Here is a 25,697-nt window from a genome sequence, read left to right as displayed (position 1 = left end):
ATCATCCCACCAGCAGCTTCGCTGCTTCTTTTAAATCACTTAGTGACCTCTTGTGGTGAAAACTGGTTTGAGCTTTTTCCCGTTTTGAAGCTGGAGTCTCTGCCCTGTCAGTGAGGGAGGTGAACAGGTAGATGATTCGATTTTACTTCTAAAATAGAGAATAAAAAGTAGGAGTAGACTTTCTAAACGCTGAAATAGTCAAACTAAACAATGTGAGCCAAAATCTACGCTGAGACAACTGAAAGTTTTGATTTGCCGTCACTTTTTACCTGAAGATTTAGTTTTATTGTCAGTCATTTACAAAATGTGATTCGATATAATCTCGTTTTCTAAAAGTTAATCTTTCAGCCCAGTAGGGATTCATAGTTAAAGTCTTATTTCTATGTCTGACTTGGTTCATTCAATCATTGTACACAATAAATACGATTGATTAAAAAAAAAAAACTGCTACATTTTTTTCATTTAAAATGTATTTTCTTAAATTTTGTCTGTTTATTGTGAACTCAATTAACCACTCTAATCTCACAATTTACTGTAAAATGGTGCAAAAATATTCATTAAATGTTTAAAAAATTCCCTAAAGTAACTTAAAGTTAAATTGAGTATTAACTTTTTTTCCCTTCTTTTTAATTAGATCCTATGATCATTTCAAACTTATTCTTTTTTGTTTTGTTTAAACAATAATTCTCTTTTCACTAAATCTGCAGTTTGTTGAAGAGATAAGTTCCCTGGTTTTAGGCTGTTTTGTTACCAATTCCTGTTTGTGTTGTTTTTATCATTTTTCATGTTAAACTCATGCATATCATACAAGTTCCTGTTAAAAATCTGGAAATCCTGCTTTTACAAAATAACACTCATCTAGACCACCAATAAATGTTTTTTGTTTTATTACAGATGTAACAATAGGATTATTATACTCTACTTTTGCCTCTGAATAAGCAGTAATAATAATTTGTGGGAAAAATTTGTAGTTTTCCTGGGTTTGTTTTCAGAAAGGTGACGATGTATTTGCATTGTAGGGACCTCCATATTTTTCAGTTTCTTTAAAACACTCGACACAAATTTAGAGAAATGTTGTTGTTTTGTACTTCAAATTGTCATTTATTAAACATACTGATCAGTTAATATCGAAAGTTCAGGATTTTAGCGAAATTACAAAAGTTTCTTAGAAGACTTTATATGAACAAGCTGTAAAATAAGTGTTGCCACAAGAGGGCGCCACAGTTCAACCTTTAAACATAAACATCCTTGTTTTCCAGTTAAAAAATAAGAATTTCAGAGTCAACTTAAATAACATTTTAACTGTGATTAGTTATTGCAGTACATTTCTAAGATTCCCACAGACAAAAGAATTAAGATCATATGATTAAGACTTAAAAATACAAAATCAGCAAAAGGAAGCTTACCAGTGTTCTTACTCAGCAGGAAGTCTGACGTCTAAACAAACCCAAGACATTTTGCTTCTTTGTTCATTTATATCATTAGAAATTCCAGTGTATAACAAATTTAAACATGTTCAGTCTTAAAGTTTTTTTTTCTTTCAAGAAGGAAGCTTTGGATTATAAACCATTTGATCATAAGTGCAGGTTTGCATGCAGAAACACTGAGATGCAGCTTCTCTCCTCCTTTGATTCCAGGCTTATTGCAAGAACATGCCTTCCTTTCTTCAGGCCTGATGACGTTTGTTCATCCAAACAGCCAGAAAAGTGCCTCAGAAATCGCCCTAGACCACGCTGCTGTTGTTGAGCTTGGTCCACTCAAAGATGTCCTGCTCACACACAATGTCCGAGTTGATGAGAAGGTAGCGATCCCCGACGCAGAAGTGCTTCTGGCAGGCGGCGCACTTGAAGCACTCGAGGTGGTAAACCTTGTCCCGCACGCGCATCGTCATCTCAAACGCCCGGATCCTCTTTTCGCAGGAGGCGCAGAGTCCGTCCTGACCGAAGAGCCTGGGAGGAAGAGGCAGAAGCAGCATGTTGGTGCAGAAAAAAGACAACTTTCATTCAGTCGGTGTTCGGATCGGTCACATCTTTCAGTTCTCTCAGTGATTGTTTCTGGCTGTTCAAGAATTATACAAATTTGTTTATTGAACCAATTTTCTTGCAATAGAAAACATTAATTACAACACATATTATTCATCTTTCTATAATCAAACTTTATAATAAGTAGAACCATGTTTATCCATAAACTTTTACTGAAAAGCCTTCTGGACTTTACTGCACCCAAATAAACTTCAATGTCATTTATTAAACTTGACTAAACATATCAAGCATTTTGTAAGTAAATGATCCAAATCCTGTTCTTATAACTGAGAATAAATTTGTTCAACCAATCCTAAAAGAATTTGAAAAATTGGTTCCTTTCATTTAATACAACAAAAGTGAAAAATCCTTGCTATGTTTGTAGTTTAGATTAATGACGATTCTTTTCTACTTAAAAATAATAATAATTTTAGCCTTTTTCTTGATTCGTTGATTGTGACAAAAAGTTTTTACACCCCGGGTCTGGTGATTCGATTCTATTCAGAAATTATTTTCAATTCGGAAACCAATTTTTCTATTCAAACAGTCCAGAGATTCTGTTTAAATTATGACTGACAAGAGGAAAACAATTTATTTAAAACAATTCTGTATAAAATCGCTGTATGTTTAAACATAAGTAGGTTTGTGCATAAAATCTTGTAACTAAAATTATTAGGTTAGCTTAGCTGCTAAACTTTAAAAAATATCAAAGATTTATTAAAAATAAATAAATCACGCTGGCAGTGAGGACGTAAAATGTGATTTTTGAATCGATTCAGACTTCTCAGGATAAAGAATTGTGATTCTGTGTATCAATGTTTTTCTGCAACACTATTTCGACACGTTTCCATAGAAACGAGCAACACGTCACGCCATCGTCACCTGAGATAATCCCGCCGACATAATTTCCTTCCCAGCTTGTAGTAGAGCCTGCGGCCGACCTCCCCCAGCCGACAGCCGCACAGGTCGCAGCTCAGGCAGTCTTCGTGCCAGTACTGCTCGATGGCCTTCAGGAAGAACCGGTCGCCGATGCTCTGCTGGCAGCCGCCGCACGTCAGCAGCGACGGCGGCATCTGGAGCACCTCGTCCACCGGCTCCCTGAACCCAAAATTAACAACCAGTTAGAAAATGATGGGGGGGTTTTCTTCATACGGAGGTGAGCAGATCGGTTCAAAATATCGATAATATCGGTGCCAAGTCAGTATCGGAGCAATACTAGCGTGGTAAGATTGATTCTTTAATTTCAGGTTTTGTTTTTGTGCTGTAGTTTCTCAACTCAATTTCAAAAAAGATTTTGCTTTGATTTTCTCTGAAGTGCTTTTTTAAATTTTTTTTACACAAATTAGTTTTGTTGTGTTTTTGTTTCCTTTTATCTTAACATGTTATTAAAGTATTTTATGGTTTAAATAGTTTTTGCTTTAAGAGAAAGATGGGTATTTCTTTTTCTTTTTGATAAAACAATCACTTTTGGCAATAAATGACTTGCCATTATTTTAGGAAGGCGATAATATGCAAATTAAGCAGCTGCAAAGGGCCACCCACACCACCAGGGGGCCCTCAAGAGCACCAAGCCAGCATGATAAAAAATACATATTTTTTTCAAAGTAACATTTAATAATACTAACTAAATGCTATTACATATGGAAAATTGATATCTAAATAATTTTTATTAACACCACTGGTGGGTAAATATAAAATACTGAATTTGTTCATTTGTTTACTGTAAATTCAGTGTCTTACATTCAGATGGCTAAAATAATGTGGCACAACTCTGTTTTTAAAAATCCAAATGAATTACTTTTAATTGCTACTCCTGTAAGGTCAGCATCAGTAGCTATAATAAAATCAGTATGATGTATGCTAATTACAAAATTCGCTAATGATAGTGGGGACATTACACACATAAAGCAGATTAAATGAGGAAACCTGGTGGGAGTTAAATTAAAATCTTCATAGGGTCCCAAAAAGACTTGCACTGGCCCTGACTGTAAATGTTTTCAGAGGAATACAAGATTATAAGATTTGTTTATCTGAATGTGCTTATTACATTGGTTTATGCCATTATAAACTCGCAAAAATAATATTCTTCTATATTCTTTAAGATTGTAACTGTTTTGTTAGTATCGTAAGCTGTCATGTGTCACTACTTTAACAACAAAAATAGTGTTAAATGCCATGAAAAAGGAAATTCAGACTAAAAACCGACCTGTTTAGTTGCTTTTGAAACATAAATGAAACATTAATCTACATGATCTGTAACGATTTCACTTGACCAAATGTAATGCCTCAGTTGTTGATGTTCGTGTTTTTGTGATGCAACTTTAAACTGCCATGTTGCTGAAATGTACTAAACTTGATTGATTGAAAACTGTAGTCTTTAATTAAAAATAATATTGATCCTTAAACTCTTTGACATCGACCTGATTATTACTGTGTAATAGAGAGCTGACCTCTTGCCTTAAGCCGTGTTTAGTTGTTCGGGTAGTTTTGATGTTATTGTTTAATTTCTACTCAATGCGTCGCAGATAATGTGATTTTAAATCATAAAGCATGTACTCACTCATTGGCCTCCAGTGTTTTCCTCTCTATAGTAGATGCCATTCTTGCAGAAGCTTCAGATCTGAGTCCACAACCTGCAGGAGGGCGCACTGCACCTGCTCCTGCTCTCTAATATGTAGGTTTGTTTTGCTTTTCTTGGTCTGAAATAAACAAAAATCAAAATCCCACACGAATCGGTCGCAGATGATGTCTTCACTTCACGCAGCTAGGCGCTGATGGAGGACGCTGTCATCGTTTCCTGAGGCGATAACCCGCGGTGACACCTCCATGCCTTTCCTGTCCTGCGGCGGCTTCACTGACGGCCAACACGCCGAGAATCTGATCCGATCAGCGGGCAACTCCTGCGGATCGACCGCAGATCTGCTCTCCACATGTAGCCCCTGGCATGCCTCCCTGCACGGCGTGTTTAAATAACGTCGGACCCGTTCCCCCGCCCCCTCTCGCCTCTTCCTGTTCACCACCGCTTTGACAATGGGGGGAAATGGGTCTTAAAGCGACAGCTAAAAACGGCGCGCAGGGCAGGCGGCGGCGGCCCCGGCAGCCGCGCAGCCGCGTCGTGACTGAAACTAATGAGTTCATTAGAAAGTTCGCCTCCAGAAGAGCTGATGGCTCACAAGATAAAAGCCTGGGCTGGTATCATTAGCTCAACACCACTGTGTTACCCCCCCCTTGAGTCATCGAGCAGACTCAAGACGAAACGAAAAGAGTGAATAGAGGAGCTTAGACTTAACCAAATTGTGACGTTTGCCATTTATTATGTAATTATTAGCTTACAATAAATTTCCTGTCTGACTTATTTTTTTTAATTTAAAGTAATATGATTATTTTTCATTCATTTACCTTCCTTAATTATAAGGAATTTCTACATTTACAGAATCCAAAGTTATAAATACTTAATTTTAGGGATCCAGTGATAATTTGGGCCAATATCAAAATCTAATATCAGTGTTGCTGTTAGGGCCAATAGCAGATATTTACCAATACGACACCCAACCAGAAACAGATAAAAATAAATAAATATAGGTTTTTCATATCAGCCCGGTTTTATTTATCTGACTGATACCGATGTGTTAAAAAAAGGACTAATATCGTCCAATACCGATGTTGGTGCCGATATATCTTGCATCCCTACTTAATTTTTTAAACACCAAATATAGTTACATATGTTTTCTGCTGGATGATTTTTATCCACATTGATTACTTGATTGATATTAAAATCCGTTAACACATAAATGTGAGTGAGGGCCTGATCTCTTCTCAGTCACTGGGAACCTTGTTAGAGTTCATGGCATCAAAAACTACTTAAAATACCAGAACGATTTGCATTAAAAAAACAACCAGGCCAACAGAAAATGGATTTTCATTAGGGGTCGTTCAACATGCTAATGATCCAAAACGCATTAAAGTATCAATTCACTATTATAGATTCAAAATCTCACCAAGTATTTTTGGTCTAGTTTCTAGTGCAAATATATTAGTTCACTTGAGATGAGACAAAACTAACTTACAAGTAATCTTTCAGCAAGGATATGAGCCTATTTTAAGTCAATAATTTAATATTGATGAAAAATTACTTGTTCCATTGACAGATTATTTCACTTATATGGGGAAAATGTCTGCCAATGGAGCAAGTATTTCATCAATATTAACAAGCTCCTATATCTTGCTTAAAAGTTACTTGTAAGTTAGTTTTGTGTTATTTCAGGAGAACCTGAACAGAAACTAGACCAAAAGTACTTGGTTAGATTTTGTGTTCTGCCTTTCATGTTCATCAGAGACCAAAGAAACGGTGGAATAACCAGGAGGGAAGAGAGCGTTTTAATGAGTATTTCCCTTTCCTGGTGTTTAAACTTGTAATATAAGGCATCATTATGTTATAACATGTTCTGAAAAATGATCTCCTAGAATCTTTCCTTAACAAATCTGTATTTTTGGCTGTGTCCTTCCACACTTTCCTTTTCAAACCGGAGCTCCAGTGGGCCTTCCTCTTATCTGCTGCCAGCGCTTCAGGGCTGCCTGCAGGAGGGACGGACGCAGACAGCAGTTGGGCTGGGAAGAGAGATAAAGCAACTCGGCTCCAGCGGCCAGAAGCAGAGCAGGGAGGGATCGAAGGTATAAACTCGAGATGTAGGCTGAAAGCTTCTCCAGGCTGCCCTGCTGCTGGATTGTGTAGGCTGACTGGACACACACCAAAACCCAGAAGCAAGGTGAGCGCAGCGCGGCCGGGTGCCAGCTGCAGAAAGCACAGCGGCTTGACGGGGATAAAACTCCAGACTACAAATCCCTCAAATGGAAAAATGGTTTTTGCAGATTCATCCGCTGTGCTTGTATATAACACGGCATCTCAGCGGACGGGCCATGGAGGAGTTTGTTGTTCAAACTTTGTTCCTTTAAGGGTCTTAAATATGACGGATAAATCATCTCAGCAAACTGCACAGCTGACTAAATTACGTAAAAATGATGACATAAGCCAATAATTAAGTGAAAGAAATATTACACATCCCTTTACCAATTTTGTAAATAACATTTTGAAAACTGTGACATGCCTTTCGAATCTGATACCCCTAAATAAAATCCAGTGATGACTTCTTTTCTTTTTTAATATGTCTTGTCAGAAATTAATGTGAGGCCCAACAGATTTACATTACAGTGATGTTCCACCACTGTACATATATATACAACTTTTCTTTTGCTTTCATCATCTGAGTTTACATTTCTTCTGCTTTCTGTCTTGCTCAGTTTGCTTTTTGATTTTATCTGTTGGATTTAACGCATCATAGCGTTTCATGTTCATCCCACTTCCTGTGTCCTTCACCTTCCTGTGTGAAGTTTGACTATGTTTTTGTTTTTTCACTCCTGTGATGTGACGCTGACACATGTTTTTACGTTTTCTGTGAGACAATACATTTATATTCCAGACTAAATTATGTGATTTTTCCAACTGTTTAAGTGATTCACCACTGGAGAGCTGGAAGACGAAAAAAAGAAGAAACAGAGTGAAAGTGAGAGCAGGCAAGACACAAATCATCCAGCACTTCCTGTAGAGTTGACTGTGAAAAGGATGTGCAACTGGCATGCAGAGAGGATGCTTTCCTGGGGGGGTGGCGGCTCTATTGCAATCACTTCCTACCCCCCAACATGCACGATGGCACCTTGTCATCATTTCACAGTTGGACAGGCGAAGTCCAGATGCGCCTGCATGATAGAACGGCCTTAAAACTCCAACTGGATGTCATTGAGCGATAAAACCCTTATCTTCAGCAAAATGCTTCCAAAAGGTCACCAGAAAGAAACTTCGCCTTACCGCAGGTTCGACATTCACATCGTAATTTGTTTGAAATGGAGATTTTTTTTTAAAGTGCTACTTTAAAAATAATGATTGTGTTGAAAGTGACGTCATCGTGTCCACCTTCCTGTTAACTAAACTAACATAAAAACAGAAGAATTTTTATAAGTTCCACAATTTCAAATCTAAAGTAAAACTCTTATATGTAACATTTTTGGAGAATTCACAGTGTCTATCCATCTCCATCCAAATTATCCCTCAAAACGGAGTTGATTAGGACGTTGTTTTTATTCCTTTCTTTGACAGCATGAACTCTGTTACGGCATTAACAAAACCAACCACTTCCTGTCTGGATTGAAGGGTGATAATAACCGGCTGCTCTTTCAGTGCTCTTCCTGAACTGACAAAATTGTAAAAATGTTTTCTTGTTCATCAAAACGTGCAGCCTGGAGAGCTTTGTTTTTTGTCCTGACAAAGTTGGCTTTAAAGGTCAGGGGCCTGAGGAAGGAGCCACCCTGGGGTGTTAGACTGAGCTGTTGCTCGACTGAAATGCTGCAGCCTGGCAGGAAATGAGTCACTCGCTGAAAGGGAGCTTCTCTTGGCCTTGGGTGCCTCCCCTAATCAGTATTATCCCTGAAAGAAAACACTTTCCATGGAACAATGCACTCAAATAGCTGTGCAGCCATGTTAACTGCTTCCTGTATTTGGCAAAACAACATTCTTTCAAAACTGCCTCAGGTACATTTATTTCTCTTTAGCAATGGATGTAATAAAAGTGTAGTTTCATAAAAATGACACAAGAGGACCTCACAATAAACATTTAACATTAGTATTGATTCTTTTCTCAACATCAATGAGTATTTTTTAGATCTGCTTTGTAAACTCAGTCCAATAAAATTTCAAATAAAACTAAAACAAGCAAAATAATATTGGTGGATATTTGTACAAGCCAAGTTTCAATTTGAACCTCGCCTTCATGTCTCCTTTCTTATTGATGTGCTTCACTGCCACCTACTGTTATATCGAGGCTTTATGTGAAAGTAGATGTCAAAAGTTTAAAATGAAATGAAATAAAATTTAAAAATAATTTGTTGATATTTACATGAGAAATTATTATTGAATCTACTTCCAGAAATGAAAAGTTTTACCCAATAAGCAAATAACCAAAGCAAATGTTATTAATATTCACGAGAACTTTGACTGTAGTTTTTAAAACTATGCTCTATTTTTTGAATTAAAAAAAATACACAAGTTAAAAAGTGCACTTAATACTGTCATCAGTATTATATAGTTTTATACCAAAATAACAATGTCATATAACATAATTATATAGCATAATATAAACCTAATCAAATAAACACATATAAAATGTAACACATAAAAAAAATCTACAATGTAAAACGTATGAAGTAAGAAATATTTAATAGGCATATGAAATGCCCATTCCTTCAGGGAAGTTATACAGCCTAATCAAAGCTAATGATTGTGCAGATTTTTTGACGAGTATGTTGAAAGTTGTGCCTGTCCACAAATAAAATGTACCTGTCCTTTAGATGGTAACTGGTTACTTTGTTTTAAACAATAAATTGATTATTTTCCATCATGAGTATGTGAACTATTATGATTCATTAATATTTTTTCGTACCTTGTTTTAATTTTGCCGTATTTATTCAGGCATATCTTGAAGAGCTATAGAGGAACCTCGGTCTTTATAAAGAGTTTCTGCTCCTTTCTAACCGTCTCAGTTGTCGGTGAGGCCGGCCGGGCGGATCCCACATTAGAGTGAAACAGAAAAATAAAAAGCAACACAACAACAATAACAACTTGGCCTTTTACCTAAATTAAGCTATCAAGCTTCCCCGAGGATATATAACAACAAGGTGGGTGAATCGGGAGTCGGGCTGTCGAGGAAAAGAGGTTCCCGACCAGCTGGTGGTCAACACGCGTTGGTGTTAACATCAGCCAGGCGAGCTAATGCTAAGTCTTCGCTGTGTGCTAACGGTGGTGCGGCCAGGGCCATTTTTACCGAAACGAGGCAAAAGCAGGCGGCTTGACCGCACTGCTGAGAGAATTACGGCGCTTTTTGACGGAATTATGCGTTTATACCATGTTATTATGTAATTTCCAGACGTCTGTTCATACTAAACCGTTGAAACGAAAGTTACCAGGTTGCTACAGATATCGTCTGATTAGCAGGAACAGTTCCTGTGTTACGAAATCATATATTCCATACATCTAAGCTAATACTTAACATATATCAACTTAAGTATGGTCGTTTTTCCTTGATTGAATCGTCAAGTCCTATAACAGTTACTTTCGGAAGCAATGTTCCTCTTTAGGTGCTGCTTTAAATGCGCAGTTTAGCACCATCTACACAAACATGCAATCTGGACAAATCAATTTCCTTTAAAATGTTCAAACAGAATCGTGTTATCGGGGTACAATACAAATAGAGAAGCGACAGAGATGGTTAGTAAATGGTGAATTATGTTGATTAGAATTTTTTTCCTCGTTATTGACACTTCAAATCAACTGGAAAACGTGCATTATGTTCTCATTGTTAAGGATCTGCCTGATCTCCTGTTTTTGTAAGAAGGACTCGGGGTTCAGGCTAAGGTTTGAAATGTGTTGACAGAAAGAACATCGAGCCATGAAACTGTTGTGGTATTTAAACCTGAGTCACCAACCTGCCTGATCTATACAGTACTGATGTCACAACAGAAAAATCTCCTGCACCCACAATAACCTAAAGTTTCTTTTTGTCCCCAAAAAGAAAATGCAAATCAGTTAGTTTCTTTGTCAATATATTGACAAAACTGGAGTTTACAATAAAAGCTTAGCAGCCAAATCCCTCAGTTTGTGCTGTGTCTATGTGCCTGTTTCTGGTATTTAAAATGTAAGATTTTAAATATTGGATTCACAAAATCACATTATTATACAGCTTCTGTAGTTTAATGCAATTTAAATTTTTTCTGCCTTTATAAAATTAGTCGGAGAAATATTAGGAGTAATAACATAGAAGGTAAAGCACATTTTAAAATGATGCTGCGTTCATTGAAGAGGTTAACAATGAGGCCTTTTCTAGCTGTCAAAGTTGACTTATAGAGCACATTTAAAACATCTGAAGCTAACCACAGTGCTGAACATGTCAAGAGTTATCACAAACAAAACACGGAGGCTGGTGATTTTGCTTTCGTTTTGTAAGTCTGACTTGATGGATTTTTTTTATACAATTATTCCCCAGAGGACTATAATATAAAAGAGAATATACTTGCTGCAACATTTTTAGCAGAAATGGTATAAAATTTATCAGAAAATGATGGAATTTCGAGATTATCCTAATTTATGCCTCAAAACCTTTTTCTCCAACATTGATCTGATCTTTCTTTTTACCCCTGAAAGTGAACAAAATTATTTATCATGAGAATTAAAGACTAAAGGTTGGAAACTCACAAGCTCTGTGGACTGCTACCGGAGCAGATAGCTCCACTAACTGGCTAATATTAGCTTGTTCTACTTGTAGCTCTGTAAAATAGTAAAAGGTTATAAAATTCACCACAATAAGAACATTTATTTTCATTTATTCTATATTTAGTTTACTATTACAGTCACAGTAAAACTAATCAATATTATCTTGTGTTCTAGTAATGGTAGAAAACATTGTTTTACTTTTATTAAAGCAACATGCCTGTTTTATGTAAATTCAGTGAATATTTAGATTGTATTTATTATTCTCATAGCAGCTCCAGTTGATTTTGTCTCCCCAGACATTTGCTGATGCAGATAAGACACATTTTGTGAGTGAAATGTTTTGTTATCATCGTCACATGTTGTATTTTCTCGTCGTATCTCTAGATGCCCTCAGCAATGAATGCAAACAGGACCGTGCAATCCGCCAGTCCAGAGGTGGGATCCGCTCCAGGGTCGATGGGCGGCTGTGGCCAGTCCGAGGTCTTGAAGCAAGTGCTGGGCGTCATCGACAAGAAGGTCCGCAACATGGAGAAGAAGAAGGTAAGAAGAAGAGGAAGAAGTTTTATTTATTCAGCAACAAGGCAGCTCAGATATGAATTACAAGAAAAACGACAATAATAAAAGAAAATCTACACTTTAAAATGTTCCGTTTGTCATGAAGTAGAAAACTAAAATCTGCTGACTAGAGTTGAAACAGGAGGCCTGAGTGGTTGGAAGGTTGACGCAACAATAAAATTAAGTCTTTATTGTGTTTTGATGCTAAAATCCTCCACAATTTATAAACTAATGGCAGTTTCTCTAGATCTTGCTCTGAAGTTTTCACTCTGATTTAGAAGTATAAAACTAAATGCTTTAAACCTTTTTAAATTCTGAAAGATCCAGAACCAAAAGCATAATTAGTTTTTAAGTTTATAACTACTTCATCTGCTGTGTTGTTGGTTCGTCACTGCAGAGCAAACTGGATGATTACAAAGTCAGGAAGAACAAGGGAGAAGGTCTCAACCAGGACCAGCTGGTATGTACACAGAAGGGCAACATTCTCTAATTGTTTTAGTATTTGTACAATCGATTCTCATTTTTAACCTTTTGTTTCTCTTTGACATTTTTAGGAGGCTCTCTCCAAGTACCAAGAAGTCACGAACAACTTGGAATTTGCCCGAGAGTTGCACAAGACATTTATTACGTTGGGACAAGATGTAAGAATGTTTTCTTTTCCTTTTCTTCTTTCAGAGTTGTGTCCGTTCCAGTTTTTCCTAACTGATCCTCCTCGCCCTCAGCTCCAGAAGGTGGTGAAGAAGTCTGCACGGCGGGAGCAGCTGCAGCGAGAGGAGGCAGAGCAGCGGCGGCTCAAGAACATCCTTGAGCTGCAGTTTGTCCTTGACCGGCTGGGAGACGAAGCGGTGCGGCTGGACCTGAAGCAGGGCGTGGGAGGCTCGCCGCTCCTCACCGACGGAGACCTTTCCACGTTTGATGAGTTCTATAAGTTGGTGGGACCAGAACGGGATCAGAGTGTGAGGTTGGTGGAAGACGGCGAGATGCAAAACGATTTTTATTTTTTACGTTTAACATAGAGATTCTGACTGTTGGCTTTGATGCTCGCAGGTTGATTGACCAGTACGAAGAAGCATCTGTGCACCTTTGGGACCTGCTTGAAGGGAAGGACAAGGCTGTGGTTGGAACTACATGTAAGTTTGGATCAGCTTCAGATTTGCTTTTCCTGACAAAATAACAAATTACTGCGATAAAGAATAACATTGTTTTGAGACAATTTTCAAGTAATATATTGATAATGGCATAATAATGTAAGTTTGCTCATTCAAAATCTTGTAAAGGAACTGGGAGACATTTTAAATATCCAAAATAAAACAGTAAATCATAAAGAAACAAAAACAAATTAAATGATCAAGCTCATTTTAATTTATTTGCCAATAATTGTTTATTGTGACAGACTTGGTTTCATTATCTTTATATAAATTGGGCTTAGAAACGGCTTCTCTTATCTTCTAACTAAATATATAAAATATTTTTTACAGTACAAATTGGGGCTGTAAATTTAAAGATGTCCCTTTGTGCTTCTGGGCCGATGCTGATGGAGTATTAACATGTTCTAGATTTACCTTTTTATTGTCTTTGAATAATACAAATTTAAAAAGGATGTAAAATATTTACAGATGAGCTTTGTGTTGGAAATGCAACTGAAAAATCTCAACTACTTTCAACTTTATGCATTTATTATAATAAGTTAAAGCTGACCAAATACCGTGTTTTTTATTAATAAAATGTTTTGGCATTCATCTTGGAAAACATGGACAAAACTGCTTTTGTTAATGATTATGAATGCAACTCGATGTCCAGCTGGTGCTAATAGTTGGCAGGACATTTTATTTAATCAGATGGCTGCTGGTGCAGCCGTCGTCATGACGCTTTTCACCGTGTCGTAGCCGACTGTAAGTGATCCGTTTCAGGCTTATGAGCGAAGCAGGTATAAAAGTTTCTGCATCCATGAGCGAGTTTTTGGTTTAAACACTCTGTGTGCAGCGACTGGACTGAAGTGATCAGGTTTAGCGGATGTGTGCGTCCTGCGCTCTCAGCGGTTTGGTCCCGGGTTTGGTGCTGCTGCATTCTGCTCCGGGGGCTGCAGCCTGATCCTGACTCAGCAGCAGGGCATGGTGCCAGGGGCCCCATCGCCTGCGGTTCCCCTGGTCCGGTCTCTGCTGGGACGACGGTGACCCAGTTCACTGCTGTAACTCCAGGCAGTCCCTTTCGCCTCATTGAGGGGTCATTTGGAAAAGTAGGGGTCAAATTACAGAGGCTGCTGCTTTGCATGAAGAGCCGCAAAGCAAAGGAAATAACTCAGTAAAGTGTAAAAATGTCTCATGGTATGCAGAAGTCTTTGGTCAAGGTTTGATATTGGAAATTATTCTGGTTTTTGTTTTTAAGGCTGTGATTTGTCCCCAAGACTCTTACATTTGGTAGCCAAAAGATTTTCTTTTTTTATTTGCTTAATTTTCTTTTAAAGGGCCAGTAGCATGTAAAATATACTTTTTGAGCTGTACATCATGTTACAGTGTTATTCGGCGTGACTCCCACACTCAACTCCTTCAGACTAGCCAGCATCAATTAGCAAACATCTGGTGGAACTGTGCATCTCTGAGTTCGTTATAGGAGCTACTTCTCAGTGCAAAGCTGGTAAAAATGTTGTTAAAGGGTTAATAGAGGAGCCATGTTGTGATGACGCGGTTTCGGAGAAAGCAGGAGTTTCTTAAAGAGACAGAGGCCTAATTTCAGGGTGCTAAATTACAAAGTTGATTCTTTTTAAAGTCATATTTGATGTATATCACATTTTTATAACAACTGAAGGTAAAATAGTTACTTGGTTGTGGTATAAAATGACACCATATGATTGGAAAATGCATAACACTGCCTCTTTAAATTAGTTTTGTGGGTAATATAAAGTTAAGACCAAATGTAATCATACCCTTGCCATACTTGGGTTTAAATTGGTCTTTGTTTTCTTCGGTTCAGAAGTAATGTTAGTGATTTTGAAGTGACTGAAACCCCCCAGAGTTTAATATTTCGGAGAATCTGTGGAGGCAGATTAGGGTGATGGCTCAGAGTTCTTCTGACCGCAGATATTTGGAGCGTCTCACCAAAGATAAATCATCAAAGTAGGAGGAAATGCTCAGCTGTATGTGTAATTTTCTGCCTAATAGCATTTTTTATGAAGTCATGTTTCAAAACACTAATTCAGAAGGAAATGAGCCAATCAGCTCCTCAGCTGTTCCTGTATTTCTTCTCTAGAAACTTTTGCATGGCGCTTGTGCTGCTTTGGTTTGCAGCAAAACCTTTCAGAGTCTAAATTCATGTTCATCATTGACAAACTGGGCATTTTAAAAACTCCATAAAAATCAACCAACCAGTGATGGGAGTTGAACTGATGGAAGAAAACCGCTGTAACTTTTTGAGGTTTTAGAAAACACATTGATTAGTAGCTGATCACGCCTACTTTCTTCACAAGGTTTAAAATATATTATCATCGAATTGTGTACGTATGTTTCTTTTGCATTAAAGTGCATTAAAAATGTGATCTTTCCAAGATCTGAATGTTTAACAGCAGTAAAATATAAACAGCTTAAACTTAAAAATTCAGATTTATATGTAAAGGTTTACAGCTTATGAAATCATTTCTGCAACTTTGTTTGCTACTAATCTTAATTCTAATTGCTGATCCTGTTAATCCTGTTCTAGACAAGGCACTGAAAGACATATTGGACCAGGTTCTGCTGAGCGGATACTTTGACCGGATTGCCTCTCTCCAAAACGGAGTGTGTGAGGAGGAGGAGGAGGAGGAAGAGCCGGCAGCTGTAGCGGCAGCAGCAGTGGCACCAGTCGCCGAGTCATCAGAGGCAGAAGAGCAGACGGCTGATCCAGGTAGCGACTTCTTAAAAACTATTTTTCAGGATTAAGTCGTCCAGCCGTGAAATCTGCTCACCGTTCTGCGTTAACTTGACAGAAACTGAAGTCGCTGAGGAATTCACAGAGGCTCTCACAGTGGAAACCACAGAAGTGAGATTAGTTTTTTTTTAAAGTATCTTATTTGTGCTTTCCAAACGTTTTTATTGATTTTGTTTTGTTTCAGTTCATAAACAGACAGTTCATTCCAGACAGCTCTTACAGCGGCAGTGAAAAGGAGCAGGCGGATGAGTGGACCAGGGAACCCGAGGTGTGTAGCAGAGCTGCTTTATTTTTTACACCGGGGTGTTTTACTGATGCTTAGTAAAAATAATTAGAGGAAAATTGATTTAAATGATGGATTTGAAGCAACGTGTGTTTTGTAGATCAACATTAACGAGTTATATTTAGGTCTGTCAATAACAAATCTTGCTGGACGACAAATTGTCCCAGGATAAACGATAATATTGTTTTCAAGTAATATAATCGTAATAATGACAGTGTCAAGGGTCAGTTATCTTTAAAATTTAATGAACATTTAAACACTGGAACTGGAGGACATTTTAAATATCCAACATAAATAAAAAACACAACAGAAACGACAAATAAAATGAATTATGAAGTGTCTGTAAAAATTATCTTCCAAGAAAAAGTCCAGTTGAGACCAAAGCAGCAGAATGACGACTTTTATCAGTTTTTATTAATCATGCAAATGAAAATTATTGAGTTTCTTTTAATTTATCTTGCAATTAATTGATCTACTGTTCATTGTGACAGGCCTAGTTATATTATGCTAATACTGGATGCAGGTGTCTTTTAAGTTTTATATAAAGATTTGCCCCATTAGAAGTTTTATTGTTTGTTTTTTAAAACACTGAAGTATTTCCAGGTGTTTATTTCTTCCCTCCGTCTTGCAGCAACGAGTCGTGACGGCGAGACTAGAAGACATTTTAGATGTTTTGTCGCCGTTGATGGCGGCAGAAAGCTGCTCTGGTAGAAATATCTGCTGTTAAATGTTTTCAGGCGAACACAGCAGGAAGAGGCGACTATTTATTATAATGTTCCTTTTCTTAATATCTGCAGCACAAACTTGAATCATTTGGACATGAAAAACACTTTTCAGTAAGTAGATGCAACTTAACGAATTAAAATAGAGATTTTTTTTAGTAAGTCCATTAAAAAAGTTAATCTGATACAGAGACTGTTGTTTTTATAGTTGTGCTTCTAATGAAAACAGGAAATTGAGTTAATCAGAAAATGAATTAAACAAGAGCAATTAAAAGATCAGTTTTAATACAAAAGTATGTTATAAACTGGTTATGGTCTACAACGATTGGTGAAGAAAATGTCTGAATTTGAGTTGAGGCTGGGCGAAAATAAATAAAATCTTAAAAAATTGATTTTAATCAAATTTTTTACTTCTTGCTTTCTTTTCTTAAAAATAAATTACAAATATAAAATATTTTCAACTATCCTTTTTGTGAGCTGACCTGAATTTTAAAGCCCAGATAATTAAAAGTTTTAAAACGCTTGCAGAGAAGACGGGGGGGGCCTTTAGCAGGTTGACAAATCGATAAAATCGATATTGCCCCGCCCTGATTTGAGTTTTTCAACAGCTGTAAGCCATAAAACCGTTGAAATATATTTATCTGTTTGAATTATTTGAATGTAATAAACTCAGTAAAGTTTATTTACTGAGAAAAAGAAGCTCGTGTGTTACAGTTTGAGAATCAAACAACCTGGAGCAAAAATAACACATTTTTATACTACTGAGTTGTGCAGCACTTGTTTAGGAATGTTTATTTATAATCTTACAGATTATTTTTTTAATCACTGCTGTTTTCTTTTACACCATCTAAGAGTCTGGAGTAAAATCCCTCGGCTCTGAAACACTCAGAGGAAGTGAATTCAGAACAGCTAATGAAACATTTCATCACTCTTTCAGGCTGTCAGTGCCTTGCAGCAGCAGCAACCCGTACAGCCGACAGCGCCACCTGTTGCTCTGGAGACCCACCCCATGAACCTCGCGTCTCCCGTTCCCCCGACTGACCCCATGGTCCGCAAGCAGGTGGTGCAGGACCTGATGGCACAGATGCAGGGAACGTACAACTTCATGCAGGTGAGGCCGGGTCGCAACAGCAGCTGCGTTTCCATTAAACATACGCAAAATGTTGCCAATGTTCCGCTAATGTCAAAGAGACACAATTTATTCTAGAACCGCTCAGGGCGGCAGGATGTTGGGGTAGCTCTGCACTTTCATGGAGATTTGTTCTCTCTGCCTTTGCCTTTGTAGGGAAATAGTTTTTCCTTGATTATTTTCATGGGACTGTTTTGGGGAAGGCAGAGCGTCTTCAGTCAGAGGCTTCTCCAGATTCACTGTAACACTGTCCGCTACAACAGCCATCACTACCTGTAATAACTCTTTACAGAATTTGAATTAATGAGTAAAGTTGCCTTCACACCAAACGCGTTTCACACGTCTGGTTTACATTCAGAGTCTATGTGTCCAGGGCTTGTTGCGCCGTGTTTTGCGTGTTTAGCACGGCGCCATTTGGAGCGTTTGACACATCCAACAAATAGTCCGGCGATGGAAAACAACGGCTTGAGTGGTTCTGATGCACCTTCGACAATTTATACCCCAACAAAATTTGAAGCGTCGGAATCGTTTTTGATGAGCACAACGCAAGAAAACGCGTCATTACAACAACATTTAATTTCCCTTTGGGATCAAAGTTTTTTTTTATTTGATCCATTAAATAATTAAAGTCACACGTGAATAAGTGTGTTCACTTATAGAAAACATGCTGAGTCGTCATCCTCTAACTACTTCCTGTCGTTCTTCATGGTTTGCGTCAGTAGAAACATCCGGTTGTTGATCGTGTGACTCGTGTTTCCATTGCAATTTTGAGAAATAAACCAATTTCAATGCGGCCAGAAAAATCCACCTCATGCAAATGTATTTATTTTTACTTTAAACAGCCGTTACTCCATTAATAACATTTATTTTCAAAATGTTAAATTGTGCAGTGAAGTGACCAATGGAAACACAGCTGCTGTGTGACGTCGTTGTCGTACGTTATCGCTGAGTTTTTCTGCGCTCAGGACTCCATGCTGGAGTTTGACGGACCGCCCATCGATCCCGCCATCGTGTCGGCGCAGCCCATGAAACCTGCTCAGCCTTTGGACGTACCGCAGATGGTTTGTCCTCCAGGTACGTTTGACCCGATTAAAAGCCGTGCTGTGGTTTAAATCCGGGTGCGTCTGATTAAAGTGCGATCGTTGCAGGTCACCCCGAGTCCCGGCCAACGCAACCCACTTCTGTTCCTGTGCAGCCCGAGCCCACACAAGTGAGTAGTTACCCATGAGCACCATGCAGGTTGCCATAGTGACGGCGATGTGAAACGGCTGTGTTGTCTTCAGGTCCCCATCGTCTCACCGACACCGCCGCCGTTGTACCAGACCTCTCACACACCGGATTCTCGACCCTCGACAGAACCAATCGACCCAATCCAGGTGAAGCAGCTTTTCTCTGGCGTCTATCAGTCCCACGGAAATTAATCAAGTTATTTATTCATTTTTAAGATTGGTGAGGGTTCAGACCCTTTGAGCTGCTTCACATTTTGTAAAGTTACAGTAATAAATATGGGGGTATTTTATTTGGATGGAGTAAAAATAAAAAAAACGCAAACTAGTGCATGTGGTGGAGCAGTGAAGTGGCTTCTAGAGTGTGCATGAACATTTAACCCCATTCTACTCTGACACCCTTAAAAAATCCACTGCAATCTAACAAGATTACATCATTTGTTGGATGCAAACATTAGATTACATCTGACAGGAAGCTAACGTTTGATTAAAAGCCTATACTTTGGAAAAGATCACTCACTTTTCTTGCTGTCTGAAGTTAAATCAGATAAAATTTGTCTTGTTTTAGGTCAGTTAGAATTATCAAAATTATTTTTGTTGAATGGCAGAAAACTTAGAGATTTTTTGTACCTTTTTCAGATCAGTTGGTTGTATAGGGAGTGTAAGAGAAACATTTCAAAATATAAACTTTTATTATATTTTAGCTTATCTTGTCCCTGCTGTAGCAGGTAGAATACAATCAAAAGATGCTATTAACAATAGTAATAAATGATTTAATAAATAAAATAGTGAATTGAAGCTCTTCTTTAGTTTGTATTGTTTTATCTCCAGAGTCTGGTGCTGGAAAAGTTTGAAAACTTACCTGGAAAATGCTTGAAAAAAAGTTATTGAATTTTACTGTGGGCGGGGGGGGAAATAAACGAACTTTGTAATTATTTCTAGCAAACTCTTGTCAGTAAAGTGTCTTAAGATGCAGATACTGGACTAATTTATCAATAAATGGTCATGGTGGAGCTCGTGGTTAGAATACCTGTGTCCTTATCTGATGACCCGGATGAGCAGAAAGTGTTGAAACGAATTTTCTCCCTTCAAGAGAGCGTCTGACCACTCTGGTATCCATTTTCACTTGTTGCTTTTTAGCAGAAACATTTTACAGAAGGAAACGGTCTTACTAATACTTTATGAAGTGAAAATTTCATTTGCAGCAGCAACAACAACAAAAAACCTCTAATCTGTCCTAAAACTGCAGCCTCAGCCTTTCAGCAGCATACATATCCATCCCAACCCTAAATGTAATGTGTGTTGTGTCTCCCTCTGCAACAGACCTCCATGTCATTGTCGTCAGAACAGCCTCCCCTCTCCACTGCCCTCCCTCCTGCCTCTCAGACGCAGGTCTTTCAGCCTGTTTCCAAAGCTCCTCACAGCAGTGGCATCAATGTCAATGCAGCTCCATTCCAGTCAATGCAAACAGTAAGGCCGTGATGATACTTCCTGTTTCTCTGTCTCAACGCCAAGCCAGTCTCGTACTGCAAAGAATGCAAACTCATGCTTCTCTTGTGTGTCTGTCTGCATTGTTCTGCATGACATAATGTCAGTAGCTGCTGGGGCTCATATTGGCTTTTCACCAGAGGCCTGAGTGCAGCCAAAGATTCGACTTTAAGACTTAGGAAAAAACCAGAGTGCACATTTGATGAGAAAACATGGATGCCTGTTTTTTTGTTGTTGTTTTTTTTTTTTTTTTTTTTGCAGCGTTATCTTTATTTTCCCATCATGTTCAAGCTGTTTTGTTTTAAAAATCCAGATGCTGCAAGGAGAGCAGCATTCCTCATCGGTTTTGAAGGTGTTCATGCCTGCAGCTCAGGGTCATTTCTGGTCATTCTCTTAAAAATGGTTGAGAGAAAAATAAAAGTGAGCAAACGGCAGCTTGGAGTTGAGTGGAAAGTCTCCAAAAGTGACGACTGTATGTTTCCGACTACAGTTCACCTTAGTCAAAAGTAGTGATGGTAAGATTTGATTCATAACGTACGATTTTTAGAAGAAGACATCGAAAATACACTGCCGTTTGGAAACCTAAAAAACCAGCACTGTGCTGAGGGATTTAAAAGCGTCTCAAGCCCGGTCGTTTGATTCACTAAAACTCGTAGCGTTCAGACACAGGTCATTGTTTCTGCTCTAGTTCTGTCTGTCCTCCATTGTTAATCTGACATCCAAAGGCATTTTCCTCCTAACAGTTGTTTGCTGTAAGGAACCATGTGGTAATTACATAAATCCTTTCTCTATAACGTAGAAAAAAGACTTGTAGGTCTGCAACCTGTGGCTCTTTGGTCCTTCCATAAAGGCTCTGAATTAAAAAAGAAACTTAGATATAACAAATGTAGAGTTAAATGTTTGTTAAACATCTAATTTACGTGCAAAAAAATGCTTTTTTGCATGGAATAAATCCTGCATTTTACTTCTGCTATGGAATGGCATAGATCTGCGGTATTTATTTATTTTTTTCCTCATCATTTTTTGGAAACTACTGTAGGTGCTCTTTTCGTTTACATCGTTTTCCACAAACATCAACGTCCCATGGAAGAAAATGTATCAATCCTCTTTTGTAAATGTTTGATGTTTTTCTTTGCTTTTAAGCCTAAAAACAGAAATTAAAAAAATTACCACAAGTTTCCGATGGCAAATATTCACTCAAAAGTTTTCAGGGTGTAACTGCACTACATTAATGTAAATGTCAAAATGTAAAGTCGGGTAACTTATTCCTGAAGAACTTTATGCTCACAAACAGCTCTTGTTGCCTTGGCAACAGACATAAGATTACTGGTGTGTGGATTGTCTTCACTTCTTACTTTGAAAGTAGTTCATCTTTTTTCTGTTGTCAATAAGTTTAACACATTAGCTTAATATCAGAGCAAAACTTGGAGAAACTTCTGTTAGTTTATTACTTGACAACCCAGAACAAGAATCAAACATGGAGAATCAACATTTAGCTTTATACAAACCCAGAACTCAACCCAGAACAACTGGAACCAACATCTAGCTTTATACTTCACCAATATTTAGTTTTACACCTCAATAGTCCAGAACAAACTTAAGATCCAGAGAAACAGTTATTAGTTTATAAATAGAACATTTATTAAATATGGGGAACTAATATTTAGTTTTATACTTTTACCTTTTTTTCTTTCTTTTGGTTGTTTTGTTTGTATTTCCTTATAATTCATGGTAAACCCTTTGAACTGCCCTTTGAACTTACAGATCAGTTTGACATTCATGTTAAGAAAAAGGTTCATGTTGCAGCAATCGTTCATCAGATGCTGCTGCATATTTAAACTGTTTCCCGTAGCTATAAAGTCATTTCGTGGTCAGAAAATGCTTTTGAAATATTTTGCTTCCAGAAGTCGAGTCTGGATTAAGATGTATGGAGGTTTTAAGTGTTAGTTGATTGTTTGATTCTAAAATATATCTGCTAGTTTGTTTGCATTGGAGCATTAACTGTTCTCATGCCATGTTGTGATCATATTATCAGAGATTACATGTAATCTGGATTAATCGTTTTAAACTCTTCTGCTGTATCTGTGGGTTTCTCATACATCCAGTAAGTGAAGAACGTGTTCTACATCACAGAGCTTTCCTCTGGTTTTGGCTTCACCTCAATGTGGCCCTTGTTTGTCCCGTCAGGTGTTCAACCTTAATGCCCCAGTCCCGCCAGCTAATGAGCCCGAGGTCCTGAACCAGGCCAACCAGTACCAGAACAGCTACAACCCGGCTTTCAGCAGCCAGTCGCAGCATTCTGTGGAGCAGACGGAGATTCAGTCTGAGCAGCTACAGTCTGGTGGGTAACTTCTTCAGTCGTGTAGTTTTACATTCCTGGCGTTATCGACGGCTGTGTGACTCGTGTTTTCGTTGATGCCTGGCTCCAGTAGTCGGTGCCTTCCACGCCCAGGACCAGAGCGGAGGCCACCAGCAGCCTCCTCAGCAGGGCCCGGGCTTCGGCAGGCAGCCTCAGTCCTTCTACAACAGCAGAGGCATGAGCCGCGGCGGGCCCAGGAACGCCCGCGGCATGATCAACGGCTACAGAGGCGCCTCCAACGGGTTCAGAGGTCAGCGCTCGTCTGCACCAGGGCTGAAACGATAAACCCTGATTAATCGACTGCTGAAATAATCATCAACTAATTTAGTAATCAGTTGATTAACTGAAGTATACAGACTCTGGGGGGGAAAAAACCATTTGCTGAAAGATCAGCAGACTCAGAGCTGTAATTAAGCCAAAATTGTACAAAAATATATACATTTTGCATTTAAGATACAAAGAACCTTTGTCTATAAACATGTTCTACTCAGAACTCCTCAGGTGGCATTTTAGTTTCACCTGCTTCAAATTCTGATCTATTGGCAGATAATTACACTTATCTGCCAATAGATAAGTTGGCAGATAACTTATCTATTGGTTATCTGCCAACTTATAGCGAGACTTATGTCTCGCTATAAGTTAATCTGCCAATGGAAGAAGCACTTTTTCCTCAATATTAAGGAATTAATTACTGAAAACAAGCTTTTATTTCTTACTAAAAAAGTTAATCATAAGTTAGTTTTGTCTTATTTCAAGTTTACTAAGATATTTGCACTAGAAACTAGACCAAAAATACTTGGTAAGATTTTGTTTTTTCTGCAAGGGGAAATTTTTTGAGTCTGTAAACTCCAGTTAATGATTAATTAATGACTAAATTAGATTATTTGAATAATGAATCACTATTAATTCAATTCATTGTTTCAATCCTACTAAAAACACAGTTTTCCCCAACAGATTCAGACGAATTAATAGAATTGAGGCAAGCGATTATACCTTGCGGATATTTTTAATCAAATCATTCGAGGGATTATTGCAGCCGTGCTTTCAGCTTGTTCATTGATGGGCAGGTTGAAAATTTAAAGATGAAAAATGTAGTTCCCCCATCAGCTGCTGAACTCTCTCTTTCTCTCTTGCAACCTAAATATCTTGACAGATAGTGAGAAATACTTCCCAGAGTGGAGAAATGTTCCAAACAGATTCAAATCTTATGTTTTTCCGTCAGTGTTATAGAAATCTTTGTTTTTTTTCCAGGTGGTTATGACGGTTATCGCCCTCCCTTCGCCAGCACTCCCAACTCTGGATATGGACAGCCCCAGTTCAACACACCTCGCGATTATCCAAATGGGAATTATCAGAGGGTATGAAAGAAGCTTTAAGTCTCCGCTGGCTTTGTGAAAACAAAATGTGCTGTCAGAAGTTTCTAAAATGTCTCTATTCTTTGCCGCCGATCAAGGACGGTTACCAACAGAACTACAAGCGAGGAGCCGGCCAAGGCCCCAGAGGAGTTTCACGAAGCAGCACTCAAGCAATTCGATCCTGAAATGGCCTTTTAAAATGACTGTGACTGAAAAATTTGCACCACACTGAAAAATTTAAAATTCATGAATGCATTTCCCCATCTCATGTTTGCTCTGATTTCTTTGTTCCTTATCAGTGGTATTTTTACTTTCTGTCTCTTCAATCAAAGTGATGCGAGCTTTGATATCTGGAAATAATAAATCATTTAAAGCTCAAAACACAAGGTAAGCTGTGAACCCAATCACTGGTTCACACCAGCCGTGTGTACCAACAGTCCTGTAAACTTGAAAGATTCCATAAGTTATATATAAATATATATTTTTTATTAACCAATGCACCTGCCACTGCTGGTCCAAATTATGGGAGTTTCTTTCCCTTCTTCGGTTCTTTTCTGTCATTTTGGTTCAAAGAAAGAAGACTTTTTGTTTAACAAGCTCCCGTATTCTTGTTTGTAAATTGATGTTGCTTCAAGAGTTTCAATAAAGTTGTGTTGCATAATCATGTTTCAGCTTTGAGTTTTTACATAAAAATATCTTCTTTGTGTATAAAACTGGAAACAATTGCAAAAAGTATTTTAATATCCAAAAATGGGTGAAACTGGTGTGGGCTTTGTTAGCTTCTTAGAGGTGCTAAAAATATTTACATGGTATCAAAATTAAAAGTAGAAAATATTTTAATTTATTTGAACTGTAATCAATAAAAGTTAATCATTCAACTCGAGATTAGGAATCATGAAAGTTTTGCGCATTGATAAAACTGAAGGATTCTTGGATTTAAAATCTTGAAGATGGTTTGTAAGGGAAAATACGTTACATTTTTATTCTGTACTGCTAAAATAACCGAATTTCTACTAAACTGCCTTACACTCAAAACATGAACAATTGTTTACTATGATGTTTAGGTTCATTTGTTAAGTTTACTTAGTTTTACTTTAAAAAATGTTTCTAGCATTTTATCCAAATTAACGGAAAATGGCATTTTGTTTTAGTGTTTACTGTGATAAATACCTTGATTAAATAAGTTGGAATATAGACAACTAAATACTCCTGGTTTTAAAAAGCCAAATATCACGTTCACGTAGTGATACCTGTTTCCCTTCCCAATATGGCGGCTCGCTGACGTATCCCAGCAACAGGCTGCGACTTGAGGTTTGTGGTAGCTTTTCATTTCTTGAAGCGTC

At 37.9% G+C, this 25,697-nt stretch overlaps 2 protein-coding genes and 1 long non-coding RNA gene across 5 annotated transcripts; 2 read left to right on the top strand and 1 right to left on the bottom strand.

Annotated features, from left to right (window-relative positions):
* Positions 1–1,337: 1,337 nt before the first annotated feature.
* On the bottom strand, positions 1,338–5,337 carry lmo2 (LIM domain only 2 (rhombotin-like 1)). Its single transcript, XM_008411946.2, has 3 exons — positions 4,582–5,337; positions 2,904–3,119; positions 1,338–1,949 (listed from the first exon to the last, which is right to left on the bottom strand). Exons 1-3 carry the CDS (start codon positions 4,620–4,622, stop codon positions 1,724–1,726), a joined length of 483 nt encoding a protein of 160 aa, XP_008410168.1. The 5' UTR covers positions 4,623–5,337; the 3' UTR covers positions 1,338–1,723.
* Positions 1,711–2,127, top strand: LOC103466407 (uncharacterized). The gene is made up of 2 exons (XR_533947.1): positions 1,711–1,801; positions 1,920–2,127. It is a non-coding gene; the product is annotated as an uncharacterized LOC103466407 (long non-coding RNA).
* A 4,256-nt stretch (positions 5,338–9,593) lies between the features above and the next one.
* Positions 9,594–25,018, top strand: caprin1b (cell cycle associated protein 1b). Of its 3 annotated transcripts, none has more exons than XM_017305426.1 (18): positions 9,594–9,746; positions 11,722–11,877; positions 12,290–12,352; positions 12,447–12,533; positions 12,615–12,853; positions 12,940–13,022; positions 15,586–15,768; positions 15,851–15,903; positions 15,977–16,060; positions 17,735–17,908; positions 18,892–19,000; positions 19,075–19,136; positions 19,210–19,302; positions 20,476–20,622; positions 22,828–22,981; positions 23,073–23,249; positions 24,251–24,357; positions 24,453–25,018. In XM_017305426.1, exons 2-18 carry the CDS (start codon positions 11,722–11,724, stop codon positions 24,537–24,539), a joined length of 2,058 nt encoding a protein of 685 aa, XP_017160915.1. In that variant the 5' UTR covers positions 9,594–9,746; the 3' UTR covers positions 24,540–25,018. The 3 variants fall into 3 exon arrangements, with proteins under 3 accessions (XP_017160915.1, XP_008410170.1, XP_008410171.1); XM_008411948.2 differs by having other exon boundaries at positions 23,070–23,249; XM_008411949.2 differs by lacking the exon at positions 20,476–20,622 and having other exon boundaries at positions 23,070–23,249.
* Positions 25,019–25,697: the final 679 nt, after the last annotated feature.

The sequence above is a fragment of the Poecilia reticulata genome, linkage group LG6, assembly GCF_000633615.1.
Source record: "Poecilia reticulata strain Guanapo linkage group LG6, Guppy_female_1.0+MT, whole genome shotgun sequence".
In the NCBI taxonomy this organism is placed as follows: Eukaryota; Metazoa; Chordata; class Actinopteri; order Cyprinodontiformes; family Poeciliidae; genus Poecilia; species Poecilia reticulata.
This window is presented reverse-complemented; position numbering and strand designations above follow the sequence as displayed.